This window comes from Astatotilapia calliptera, chromosome 4 (genome assembly GCF_964374335.1).
Source record: "Astatotilapia calliptera chromosome 4, fAstCal68.1, whole genome shotgun sequence".
NCBI classification, from domain to species: domain Eukaryota; kingdom Metazoa; phylum Chordata; class Actinopteri; order Cichliformes; family Cichlidae; genus Astatotilapia; species Astatotilapia calliptera.
Genome location: NC_137425.1, coordinates 13,914,528 through 13,927,738, shown reverse-complemented (window position 1 = coordinate 13,927,738; position 13,211 = coordinate 13,914,528). Strand labels below are relative to the sequence as shown.

General features: G+C 39.8%; 3 protein-coding genes across 3 annotated transcripts in view; 2 read left to right on the top strand and 1 right to left on the bottom strand.

The window, feature by feature from the left end:
- Nucleotides 1-2,365, top strand: part of LOC113017373 (uncharacterized) — a 32,000-nt gene extending 29,635 nt beyond the window's left edge. The window contains exons 17-18 of the mRNA XM_080300670.1: nt 1,315-1,456; nt 1,562-2,365. Coding sequence (XP_080156796.1) covers nt 1,315-1,456; nt 1,562-1,749 — 330 coding nt within the window. The 3' untranslated portion in view covers nt 1,750-2,365. The remainder of the gene's footprint in view (nt 1-1,314; nt 1,457-1,561) is intronic.
- Nucleotides 2,366-4,163: 1,798 nt separating this feature from the next.
- LOC113020726 (uncharacterized) lies at nt 4,164-7,589 on the bottom strand. The gene is made up of 4 exons (XM_026164929.2): nt 7,451-7,589; nt 5,894-6,529; nt 5,632-5,742; nt 4,164-5,257 (listed from the first exon to the last, which is right to left on the bottom strand). Exons 2-4 carry the CDS (start codon nt 6,506-6,508, stop codon nt 4,286-4,288), a joined length of 1,698 nt encoding a protein of 565 aa, XP_026020714.1. The 5' UTR covers nt 6,509-6,529; nt 7,451-7,589; the 3' UTR covers nt 4,164-4,285.
- rnps1 (RNA binding protein S1, serine-rich domain) lies at nt 7,500-12,679 on the top strand. The gene is made up of 7 exons (XM_026164930.2): nt 7,500-7,722; nt 9,760-9,906; nt 10,002-10,181; nt 10,290-10,395; nt 11,759-11,912; nt 12,006-12,147; nt 12,258-12,679. Coding segments are annotated over exons 1-7 (837 nt in total). The 5' UTR covers nt 7,500-7,720; the 3' UTR covers nt 12,364-12,679.
- The last annotated feature ends 532 nt before the right edge of the window (nt 12,680-13,211 follow it).

Genomic DNA, 13,211 nt, shown 5'->3' with positions numbered 1-13,211 from the left:
CTTTTTGATCTGCTGCCCTCTGGCAGACGGTACAGAAGCCTGCAGACCAGGACCACCCGACACAGGAACAGTTTCTTTCCCCTCGCCATCTCCCTTCTTAACAGTTGACCTGTCACACTGCTCCCACTGCCAGACTGCAACTGCACCTTATGTACATTTTGTAGTATTCATTCCACTTCATTCATTTCTGTATTTTATGTATAGAAGTTAGATTTGTTATTTATAGTTGGTTTACACAGCTTTGTGTATGTATGTGTAATGTGTATATATAGACACGTGTGTGTGTGTGTGTGTGTGTGTGTGTGTGTGTGTGTGTGTGTGTGTGTGTGTGTGTGTGTGTGTGATTTACATTGCTGTGCTTGAGAGCCACCATCTACCGGACCCAAATTCCCTGTATGTGTCTGCACATATACTTGGCCAATAAACACGATTCTGATTCTGATAACAAATGCTGGCACCATGAACATGCGGACTGATCCGAGAGGGAGGACGACGGTAGTGACGGGGCATTTTCAAAACACATCTTTTATCCTTCCGCACTGAGAAGCAAAACTTCCATCTTACTTAGTTTTTCTAAGTTAAGACAACTCAAATAAATTGAGTTTATCAGCGGTTTTGCCTAAAAAGTACTGGTAACTTATTTAAATCGAGTTCTAATAACAAATTTATAAAAACTGAGTTCAGCCTATTTAATATTTTTAATTAAACACAATATTACATTTTACAGTGTTTAAGCTGTCGTTGTTCTCAAACTATAGTAGATCTTAGTCTGTTTATTTGGGTTTTTTTTTATTTTCATATCCATAAATTATCACAAGTTGAAATTTTAAATAAGATTTTAGTCTTAAAAAATCACTGAAAACTATGGGTGCTTACCCTATAGGTTATTTTTTTATTTTTTTTATTTAACAACAAATGTACTGAAATAAACAGTTACAATAAGAAAACAATAAGGAATGAATATATTGTGTAACATTACTGCACAAAAGATACAAAAGGAACACAGGGGGAGGCTAAAATAACAAGAAAAACCCCTGACAAATGCAACTTGCTATAAATGTTTTTTTGTTTTTGTTTAAAAAAAAAAACAAAACTATGTAAAATGTACAACAAGTAATTAAACTCAGGACTTTTTTGTTGCCTAATATAGAAATGAACAGTTAATGAATACATATAAAGGAAGAAATTAGCTCAGCATACACATTATTGCTGTTTTGGTCATTTACAATATGAGTTAATTTTCGGAAACTTAAGTAAAATTTATTTCATGAGTGCTCTTAAGACAATGAGAAAGCAATCTTCTCCATATTTTAGGGAACCCCAGTGATTGGTCTGCTTTCATCAGCTCACTGTGATGAGAATAACTGGGAAAAGAGTTCTGCTTTTAATCCAGCCCATTTCCTGGATGAGAAAGGCAATTTTAGAAGGAGAGAGGCCTTTATCCCATTCTCTCTAGGTAAGTGTGTGGGTTCTTAACACAAAGAAATATAAGACTAAGACATAAAATCTAAGACAAACATTAAGATGGCTTAACAGTTTGCGATTCCCTGATTTCTTGCAGGGTCGAGGGTTTGTGCTGGAGAGAGTCTGGCCAAGATGGAGGTTTTCCTTTTCTTCGCTTCCCTCCTCCAGCGCTTTCGATTCACTCCTCCACCTGGAATGACTGGAGATGACCTGGATCTGACACCAGTTGTAGGGTTCACCCTCACCCCTTTACCTCATAAGCTCTGTGCCATCAGCAGATTTTAAAGATTAAAAGTGTAGAACACACAAGTGCTATTTTTCTTTAACCATTTTGGTTACACAAAAACGCTAACAACAAGCTGTAGGAGTTTGATCTGCTTGTTCTTATCAAAGGTATTGTTGTCATTGTTAAAACCAAGTTTGCTGTTTTTAAACACACCTATCATAAATCCCCTGAGTGAAGTTTTTAAAATTTGGCTACAAACACCATGGAATCAGGGATGAATTAATTAGATTTTGGTGGTCTAAAGCCACTGTAACCTCATGAAACATTTTTGGCAATAAATAAAGAATTCAATAAAGAAGCAAGGATATTTTTATTATCCCTAAAGGACAATTTGTTGTTCAGACAGCAGAAATCACACAACCATCAAGCAAAATGCAATAAATGTACAAAAAAAGCAGGAGTAAGAACACAGGCTAGTATTCAATGTATTTGTCCTGTATAATGTTTGCAGTTAGATGGAAGCAACGTAAAACTGTCCTAACTTCAGAGTCCTAATCTTATGTGTACAGCTCAGAAAGGTCATTCAGGGTCAAATGGAAGCATATGTACAATATTTGGTTAATTTGACACATTTTACTGCATCTATTTCTACTTTCATTAAATTTTTCTCTCTTAGCTTTTCAGGTTGACCTTTTGATTTTTGTTTCCTCATGTGTATCAATCAATTTTTACACACCGAACTCTGTTCAACAAGGTACATGAGCGCACGGTGAAGATAGTGGAGGGGCCCATATTTGCATTGGCCCAGTAGGTAAATGCCACAGCCCTAGATTCAGTGACCCTGTACTAGCTGATCAAAGAGATTATAATGCCACTCCCCTCAGCTGAGTTGTAATGGTGGCTATTTGTATCCCTCTGTTGGTCTAGAGATGTACAGTTATGGTCAGAAATGTACTCATCATGGGGATGAATGTCATGGTAAATTTCGGGTTTTAAGGATTTCTTTAAACTTTCCGTTTAAACATTATTATAAATTATTGTCTATTTTCTCTAATGCACACGGGGTCAAATATATGCATATAACCCAACTAATATTTAGTTAAATATTCCTCAGGAAGCTCTATTTCGACCAGATGGTCACCATCAGCAGAATTCTGGCATAAATGTGGCTGGTTATTTGACCACTCTTCTTTGGTAGAAGTAACTTTAAATGATTAAACTGGTTAAATTGCTCCATCTTTTTCTCCTCATCTAATTCAGGGTTACAGGGGCTGGAGCCTATTCTAGATGCCATAGGGCGAGAGGCAGGGTATGCCCTGTGCAGGTCACCAGTCTGTCGCAGGACCGACACAGAGAGACAGATTTACACTCACATTCACACCTACGGTCTTGACGAGCTGGCAGATTAGAACCCAGGGCCTCACTTCATTGTGGATGGTGACGCTGGCGTTCCAGCAGTTTCCACTTAATGGCAGACTTGAGCCGTTGTAGTTTCTGAACATCCTAACCAATTTCCTCTCATGTGGAGGGGGACAGTTTGAGTATTCTTTCACTCTGGCAAAGTGGTTACACATCTGAATAACTTACAATTATTTAAACTTATTTAAACTATTTAATCTTGGAATCTGCATCTATCCATCTATCTGATACACAAAGAAACTGCCAGTTGTAGTGAAACATGATCACTAGCAAGAAGTTAATAGGAGCTGGCCTTGTCACGTTAAAAGACATTTGGTCCTGTGTGGATTAGAGAAAGTCCAAGATAAATTCAAACGGCAACCAATTCTTGTTTTTTTTTTGTTTTTTTTTTTTAAAGTCATTAAAGATGTATGCATTACAATCATTCCACCCTGGAAAAAAAAACACACTTAAAAGAAATAATTAAAAGCCCAATTACTACCCATTTATGCCCACAACAGTATACAGCATGTAAGGCTAAAAGCACCAGATTTTTTTTCTGTATAACAAAAAAAAAGTTTTACAGAAAGAAGCATTACCATTACTTGTCTTTTAGCATAACAATGAAAGTGTTGTCCTCTTCCTTTATATTCAAAATAAGGCAAACACCCAAAACTCGTCACCAATCTAGATGGATAAATACAAATACCACAGAAAAAAAATATACACACACGTGATTTTGTCCTGAATCGCCCCTTTTAAGAATCACGTTTTCCTTTTTGTTTTTTATTTAAGCATTCTCAGTTTTATATGAGAATGGCTTGTCATCTCTAAAATAGTGAAATGGAAGCATGCTTTGGATCATAATAAGGTCCTTGTGTTTTATAATCAGTTTGCGCAGATGTATGAAAATTAACAGTTGATAATGCCAGTAATGGTGATATAAGATAAACATGTCATTTAAAATGTCTGAATTATTTGTTGCCTGTAGCAAATACAAATTATAATATTTACTAAAAGATTGTAGTATCCTATTGCTGATTGTACCCTCTCCCTTTGGGAAAAAAAAAAACAAAACTTGCTACATTGTTTATTGTTATATTTGAAAACATGTTCATAATGCTACAGTCACTCTAAAAAAAAAAAGTACATCAAAGCCCTTGTGGTCCTCAAACAGTGTGTGGAATCTAAAGCCATCTATGGTCCTTCCACTTTGATAATATTGATCTGCTGGTCCTGTGAAGAGTGGTCCGAGTTCAGCACTGGTTGAGTGGAAACGCTGCAGTCCTGGAAAGTCCTTGTTGAGCAGCTGCTTTGGAATTCCGATGTTTTACTCTCCAATGCTCTGAAAGTCTGAGGATGTGACTGTATGCTGTATGTGGAGACATATGATTGCGTGTAGGGAGGCATGAGTGGTTGACTGGTCTGCTGAATATATGCAGCTGAATAAGGTTGTGTTTGAGAAGGGGTGTGAGTAAGAGGAAGGCTTTCAGTATTGCTACATGGTGGAAACCCATTCACGGTTGTAGGACTGAGTCCCGGCAATTTAAAGGCCTCCACATTTTCTAAACCTTCTAAAGAGCTGTAGCTAGGCTGGGTTTGGCTACACTGAGTGTAAGTGCCTTGACTAAAACTGAAGGTGTCTTGGTTAAACGAGGTAGAGGCAGAAGCTGCTGCCAAAGCAGAGGGTGAAGGAGTCTTGTTTTTCTGCTTTTGAACACTGCTACCATGACTCATTTTGGTTGCAATGGTCTGTAGAGTGTTGAGGATCTGCTTCTGAATTTGGGTCTGCTGCGACTGCTCCCTCTCCAGACGGCACTGCTGCTCTACAAGCATCTTCACTGCCAGGCCCAAGCTGCGCACTTCAGAGCCCAAACTCTGAATCTGATCCTGGAAACCGCTTCTGACTCCAGCGTCCTGGGCTGCCTGCTGTGGACTTGGGTTCCCTTCAGTACGAGGAGCACCCTGACTCCCGGGGGCCTGTATGCGGATAACAGCGCCCCCGGGAGACGCAGATGTTAAAGGTGCTTGTGGTCGGTTAGAAAGACGAATCCCAACTCGAGGAGGAGGATGAGGGGGAGGAGGAAGGGAACGAACAGATAGCCCTGGTCTCTGGGTGAGAGAACGTCTAGGAGCGCTGCTACTTCCAGGCTGATTCCCTGTAACAGTCTGTGTAACATTGAAAACATTTCATTTAAAATGGTGTTCACATTGCAGTCGTACTAACAAAAAGCTCAACAACAGATGATGTTTGTATGGCCAGGCTCCCAGACTCAGATCAGAAAATAACAATTTTTTTTTTTTTGGGTCAAGCAAAAAATTTACCAAATACAAAACACAGAAATGTTTTAAGAGAAATAAAAGTGGCGATAAAGAGTCTAAAGACCCGACCATATCACTCCCATGAGGTGACAGCTAAAATTGTGTAAGGAGAAATAAAGCCTATGATTTAACAGGTACTCTCTGATGGTGATAAACTCACATCTTTGTTTAGTAAAAGGGATTCAAAAGCTAAGTGTTAGCTAAAGCTAAATGTATCTCACCTTTTCAGTGGTCAGATCGTAGGTTTCAGGTGGCTGTGGCACAGCATTCCTCATGTCAGTGCCCTGGACACTTGATGGATCTCTCCTTAACAATGATGCCACTGTTGAAAACTGGTGAAAAACAACGTATGAAAGACTGAATAATATTTGGAGGCTAGTTTATGGTAAATTACACAGATTCCATGCACCTGAAGAGTAAATATAAGAGGTACAACTGGGATTATGACACTAAGTACACATCAGTACACTAATGCTTAGGTACCTTCAATCTGTGTGACAATGCTTTATCCAAAATTCTCTTTCGAGCTGCCAGCATTGAACTAGTGGCTGGAGAAGGTGTGACTCTCCGCCTCACTGCTGGTGTGGAAGTCATAGCACAGGTTTCTGACCTTGGTAGAGTGGACTGGGGAGCTCTTTGTTGGCTCTGCTGTGCAAGTGACGTGACACTGACAATCTGGATATCATTTTCATCCTTATGTTCTTCAGGTTGCTGTTCTTTCCTGTTGCCTCCACTGGTTTCCCCGGAGGAAGAGCCCTCTGAGCTGGTGGGAGTCTGTTTAGCAAAGTCAGCAGCAGCTGGGAAGCCAAGACGTTGAGATGAATCCCGTAATAGGTTTCGGATTTGAATGTTACTCCAGCTCTGCTGTACTGCTCCAGTTTGAGCTTGCACCTGTGCTGGTGATGTGCTACTTCCAGGCTCTACAGGTCTCACCCTCCCTGGCGGCCTCCCCTGGAACTCTCTCAGGAACAAGTAGATGGCCTGAGCGGAAACCTTAATGTTCTCCAGCTCCAGCACAGCTTTGATTTTACGGAAACTCAGGCCAGCCTTTCGCAGCTCTACCACTTTGTGCTTTGCAGCATCATCGAGCCGGCCCATGGTGAATTCACCTGTTCTGACCTGTCATAAAAAAGTGAAATTTAGAGTATCTTTAATAATATTATTATTAATAATAATAATATGTATAATAATATAGGAAAGTGGGATCTCTGTAACAATGTTAGAGGTGTAGGGTAATAGCAGCCTTGGCAATAGCTTTGAAATTAAAAAACTAAAAATCCACATATTGTGAAAAAGTATTTGCCTCCTTTCTAATTTCTTACAATCAGGAAGGGGGCAAATACTTTGTCATAACACTCTTCATAGCACAAATGTAATACACATATGATAATATAGTAAATTGTAATTATCCTCTTTGGAGCTAAAAGTGGCCACCCAAACATGTGAGATATCGATGGAAAGCCCAGGATGTCCTCGGTTTAATACATTAGAACTTAGTAGGGTAACTCAAATAAGTCAAAAGACATAGATCGAAAACAAATGTCCATTATAGAGGAGGATATGATTACCTCACATCTCAGATACTTTGAATGTCATTATGAATTCTTCCTGCTAATATAAAAGACATCATCATGTCAAGCTAAACTACAAAATCAGGAAACTTCTTTGGAAATGTGGCTGTCATAACAAAAAGATCAACTTACTGGCTAAACGGAGGAAACTGAAAACACTGCCAATATCTTACATTATCATATAAATATGAAATACAACCAACTATAAATCCAGCGCATAAGAAACAGTTTTTTATTTATTTCTTCTTTTTGTAAGTTCTTCTAGGAACAAAGCTGTGTGCTTTTTAAATTTAATTAAAATTTCCTCAAGAAGAAAAACATAGGGTAGGATTACCCTATGTAGGATTATTTTTTAAACAATGGCATTTTATTGCTGAGTGCGAAGGTAGTGTTGTACAGTAACTCCGTGTTAGCTTCGCGGGGTAACCACCTCAGCTAGCACAGTATCCTTAGAAAGTGATGCACTCACTTGATCTAGAAGAAGGAAGCTCGATCGATGTTTCCTGTTCGGTTATTTCATTTCACGCAGCTCGACGAAACAACAAGGTTATTCCACGAGTGCGCTGGGTCGCACACGCGCTCACTTACAAACTCACATTTTGTCGTCAAAAAATGTAAAATAAACAAATGAGTTGTAAGTGGCGCTCAGGTGGTCACGTAAGTTCCGCTTATCGTCATCACCGTGCGACGTTTTCTCAGGCCGCAAGTGGTCGAACTGCGCCTAGCTCCTTTGGAAATCATGTAAGTTTAACCTTTTATTTATCTTTAGTTGAGCTTTTTTTAAACCCGAAAACGTATTTAGGCTTATGCGGAAAATTATGCGACATTTTCTAATCGCAGTTGAAGTCGGTTTTGGGTGAAACAGCAGCTCGCGCGTCGCTTTCTTGTTTGAATGAAATTCAATGGCGGCGCGTTCGTGCTCAAGATGTTAGATGTGAAGTCAACTAGTTTACTTTAATGATTATTTTCCCTTGATAAACAATGTTATTATGGAAAGTTGACTATAAAAATCTAATAAGAAGACAAATAATTCTAAAACTATTTAAATAATGTCCATTAATTTCTGTTTGTTAATACAAGGCAAGAGGCTTTGTTCTACATATATATTGGAGATAACCCCCCCCCCCCCCCCCCCCCACACACACACACACACACACACACACACACAAACAAAATGTTGCTTACATCATAATAATGTAATCTGCACGTGACAAATACCTGCCAGATTATAAAAACGTAGAGGAAGTGATGGTGGATGAGTTTAAAACCCCGGGGTCAACAAAATTAGACAGGAAAAGAGTAAGACCATAAAGAATGTTCATAGATGTAATGAAGGAGAACATGTAGACGGTAAGAGAATAAAGAAAGCTCAAATTAAATTAATGGGTATATTAAACATGCAGACATACCCAGGAAACCTAAACTAAATTAAACGGAAAACGAAAAAAAAACTGAAGAAAACTGTAGTAGCAAAACATAATGAAAAATACAGAACCTGAATGACTCTGATGGTAGTAATATAACATTAACCTGCATTAACCTGAAAACATTCAAGAAAAGAAGACATCCATAGACACCAAGCATTTAAAGGTTCCAATATCAGACCGCTTAGTACTTAGATGTATAGGGAGAATTAAATTCCATACTTGTTAATGAAAACTAAATGGACACAGAAGTGGCCGCACAGAGGTGCAGTGGTTAGCACTGTTACTTCAAAGCAATAAATAAAGGGTGGCTGTAGCTCAGGTGGCAGAGCAGGTCAGAAGGTGGTTCGATCCCAGGCTTCCTCCTGGCTGCATGCCAAATATCCTTGGGCAAGATACTAGCCCCATGTTTGAGTTTGCCTACTAGTGGTGGTCAGAGGGCCCGGTGGCGCCAGTGTCCGGCAGCCTCGCCTCTGTCAGTGCGCCCCAGGGCAGCTGTGGCTACAATGTAGCTTGCCATCACCAGTGTGTGAATGTGTGTGTGAATGACTGAATGTAGTGTAAAGCGCTTTGGGGTCCTTAGTGACTGAGTAAAGCGCTATACAAATGCAGGCCATTTAAGATTTTACCATTTAAAGTCCTGCCATTGAATGCGCTGGCTGGGGCCTTGCTGTGTGAAGTTAGCATGTTCTCTCCCCATGTCTGAGTGGGTTCCTCCCACAACCAAAAAACACAGGAAGGCATTTTCTTGCATACATGGCCGATGTTTCTTAATCGGCCATAGATGTGAATGTATGAATCGGTGTCTGTCTCTGCCCTGTGATAGGCTTTCTAGGTGTACCCTGCCTTTTGGCCTGTAACAGCTGGTATGGGCTCCAGCAGTTGGAGGCAAAAATTAAAGCTTGTAGAGAAAATGGGCGAATTAATACAAATTTAAACATGTCAAAAGGATGTTCTAATTGTAGATCAAGAGATTTGAGGCTGCTGCTCGTTACGAATTGTTCAAGTATTGTAAGTTTAGAAAAACTTGTATTATTTCCTCAGTACAGTTAATTGTTATTTTGTTCTGAAACAGTAACTACCTAACAGAAAACATATGACCTAAAATACAATTTATTTCCCGGATATGTTCCTGTTAAACAAAGACATAGCTGTTAACAAAAACCTTTGTGTTTTAAAAAGCTTTTATCTTTCGAACCGTGAAATATGTTGAGCTCTATTTTCTGTCAACTTTTCAATTAAGCATTTAGTAAAAATATATTTATTTGCAGTGAAAATAATCTTAAAGTAGCAAACTTTGTGCTATTCTTAACGTAAACATATCAAAATAACAGTGGCTTTCCTCTCATCTAAGGGCACCCTCACCTACAAAGCGGAAGGAGGATGAAAAAACAAAAGACAGAGGCAAAGAAAAGCCTGGAACAAAGGAAGGAGAGAAGGAGAGAGGACGAGAGAAAGCAAGGAAACGCCGCAGCGCATCCACTGGCAGCAGCAGCAGCAGGTTTGCCCTCTTAATGGGATCCTTTATCCCAGTGTTGAAAATAAAAATCTGTCCTCTTTCCTCATATATTTCTCTTTTTTATTGATTGTCACCAGATCTAGCTCTTCTTCGAGCAGCAGTTCTGGTTCCAGCTCAGGTTCTTCAAGCGGATCCAGCTCGTCTGGTTCCAGCCGCTCCGGCTCTTCTAGCTCCCGATCCTCTTCGTCTTCCAGCTCCTCGGGTTCTCCGAGCCCCAGCCGCAGACGCCACGATAACCGTCGCCGCTCCCGCTCTGTGTAAGTCTCTTCATCCAATGCAACTGCTTGGTAATTGTGCACAATGATGTGTTGTATGTTCTCTTGTTTGAGTCTTGGTTATTTAGTGTTTTGCTTGTGATTTTCCAGCTCTAAAACACAAAAGACCAGAGATGACAAGGAACGCCGGAAAAGAAGCCCAACACCTAAACCAACTAAAGTTTACTTGGGGAGACTCACCAGGAATGTCACCAAGGTTGGTTTTTATAGCAAAAGGGAGACCTGAGGACCACTCACACTGGAGGGGAAAACAGGCGATAACACACTATGCAGCTAAGGGTTGAAATTACATTAAATTAAATTTATTTAGCACCAAATTACAACTACAGTCGGCTCAAGTTACTTTATATTATAAGGCCTAACAATAATAGATAGAAAACCCCAATAATTAGACGACCTTCTGTATATTGATTTAAAGAGGGGGTATATTGATATCAGTATAAATATACTGATATATTGTGTTGGTGTTTGACATAAATGGAGACACAGGAAACGTCCTTCAAGCATGTTATTACTGTTGGGATTAAATAGTTTGTCCACCAGAGGGCACACTGCAACTTTCCTATTTGCAACACATTAACCAGGCGATCTAGAGTCCATTAGTGTAAACAGGCGACAACTTGTAACAGTAAAACACATTTGTGACTGCACTTTTCTTAGTAAGGATTTTAAATCGCCAAATATCAGTACTGATCTGACAAATCATACATTGGTTGGGCTTTAAAGCTGTGGCAACATGTTGTCACTGATTTTTCTACATTCCTCTGTAATACCAGCTGCACACCAGTACAGTACTTTAGCTTAACTGACAGATAGTTGCCTAAAAGTGAAATTTGGGTGTTTTGGGGCATCGCTTATTAGTGACAAAATTCCTGATGTAAAAATCAGAACACTAAGTGTGAATGTTACAGCTGTCAGATTGTTCCGGGTAAAAGCATCTCATGTTTTACTGCCCATTTCGGCTTTTTTCTCTAATAAGGTTTAGTTCTTATTTTCCCTAGGCTTCACTGGCTTTTTTCCCCACCTGATATTTATACATAACTCTACATTTAGTAATTAGTTTTTATTAAATAACTGCTCTCCTCCACAGCATGTTCTTGTACTGTCTTCCTCCCCTCACCCACAACTGGTTTTGGCAGATGTCTGTCTTTCCCTGAGCTTAGTTCTGCCATAGGTTTCTTCCTATTTAAAGGGAGTTTTTCTTTCCCGCTGTCACCAAAGTGCTTGCTCATAGGTGGTAATCCTATTTCTCTATATTTTTATAAGGTCTTTACCTTGCAGTATAAAGCACCTTAAGGCAACTGTTGTTGTAATTTAGTGCTATGTAAATAAGAATAGAATAGAATTCTACTTTATTGTCATTGCACATGTCACAAGTACAAGGCAACAAAATGCAGTTTGCATCCATCCAGAAACTGCTTTAGCCATAATATAGATATATTACAAAAATGGAATTGAAAATAAAAACTTTCCCTACATAATGTAATTATTTTAATTTAAATTTTATATTTTTAGAACACAAAGGTTTTTATGTTAACAGCTATGTCTTTGTTTAACAGGAACATATCCAGGAAATCTTTTCTACTTATGGGACAATCAAAGGAGTCGACATGCCAATGGACAGACTCCACCCGCACCTGCACAGGGGCTGTGCTTATGTGGAGTTTGAGACCCCCGAGGAGGCCCAGAAGGCACTCAAACACATGGACGGAGGTATGTGGGTAGTTCTGTGGCTTCGTCATGGAAGATTAATCTAGACAGACTTGCGTTCGTGTTGGGTAACTCTTTGTTGACTCTTACGAATAGGTCAGATTGATGGACAGGAAATCACTGCTTGTGCTGTGCTGCCTCAGCGAGTCCGCCCTCCACCCCGTAGACCATCTCCACCCCGCAGAATGCCCCCGCCACCACCTATGTGGCGTCGCAGCCCACCGCGCATGAGGAGAAGGTACTATGAATGATTCGACCAGTTACTGTTTCCATTCGTGTTTGACATTTGTGTTTTTTATCAGGCCTACATGCCCTTCCACACTTACTTATTGATTTACGTTTTTGCAGGTCCCGCTCCCCAAGGAGGCGATCGCCAGCACGCCGCCGCTCTCGCTCCAGATCTCCCGGTCGTAGGCGTCACCGCTCTCGTTCCAGCTCCAACTCCTCTCGATAGACGGGTTTTCGTACTGTACGCGATCTCTCATGGTGCCGAATCGGCTTCGTTTCTTGATTCCTCAGTATTCATGTGGGCTCAACAGAATTCACTCATCTGCATTGTAGCCAACATGGACATTTCTTTAATAGTGCTCTTTGTGCAACATTTTTTTTCCATGTTTTGTATAAGTTTATTTTGGAAAGCTAGACCAGTATGTGTCTTTTTAGGTTGAGCTTGCTCTGCATACAGATCGACCAGTCTTCGAGCGTGTCTTCTTTTTACCTTGTCTTGAATTTTTAGACATTTTGAAAAATAAAACTTTAACAATGTGAAAGGCCTTGTGCCATACTGTTATTGATCATTTCCTAATGGTTCCTGTTTTAAGAGCACAGGCCTTACAGCCACAGGAAAAGAGAAAGGGACAAGGAAAAAGAGGCCTTTGCTGACATTCAGGGTGTGGTGGAATAATCAGTTTTGCTTAGGAGGTTCCTGCCTGAGTGACATCACCCAGAAGCATCTATGTGACAACATTGTAAAGTCAAAATTTCTAAATACTGAGGAAACTTTCCTCATTACTTCCTTTATTACCTCCTTTCAGCATATAATTCCTGGTATAGTTGGATGGGTTTGTAAAAAATAGGCTCCTTCTTCACATATTTCCCTTTTCCCATGAAATTTTCTATCACGATTATAGTAAATTTCATGCAGTCTTAATCTTCTTTAACAGGAAATGGTGCGGTGAAACGAATTTTATTAATGAGGATGTCCAGTAAACTGTGCCAGTGAGTCAGCTTACAATGTACCTCTGTACAGTCTAATGGAACAGATCTAAAAGAAATGCAGTTATTATACACATTAAAATCAGT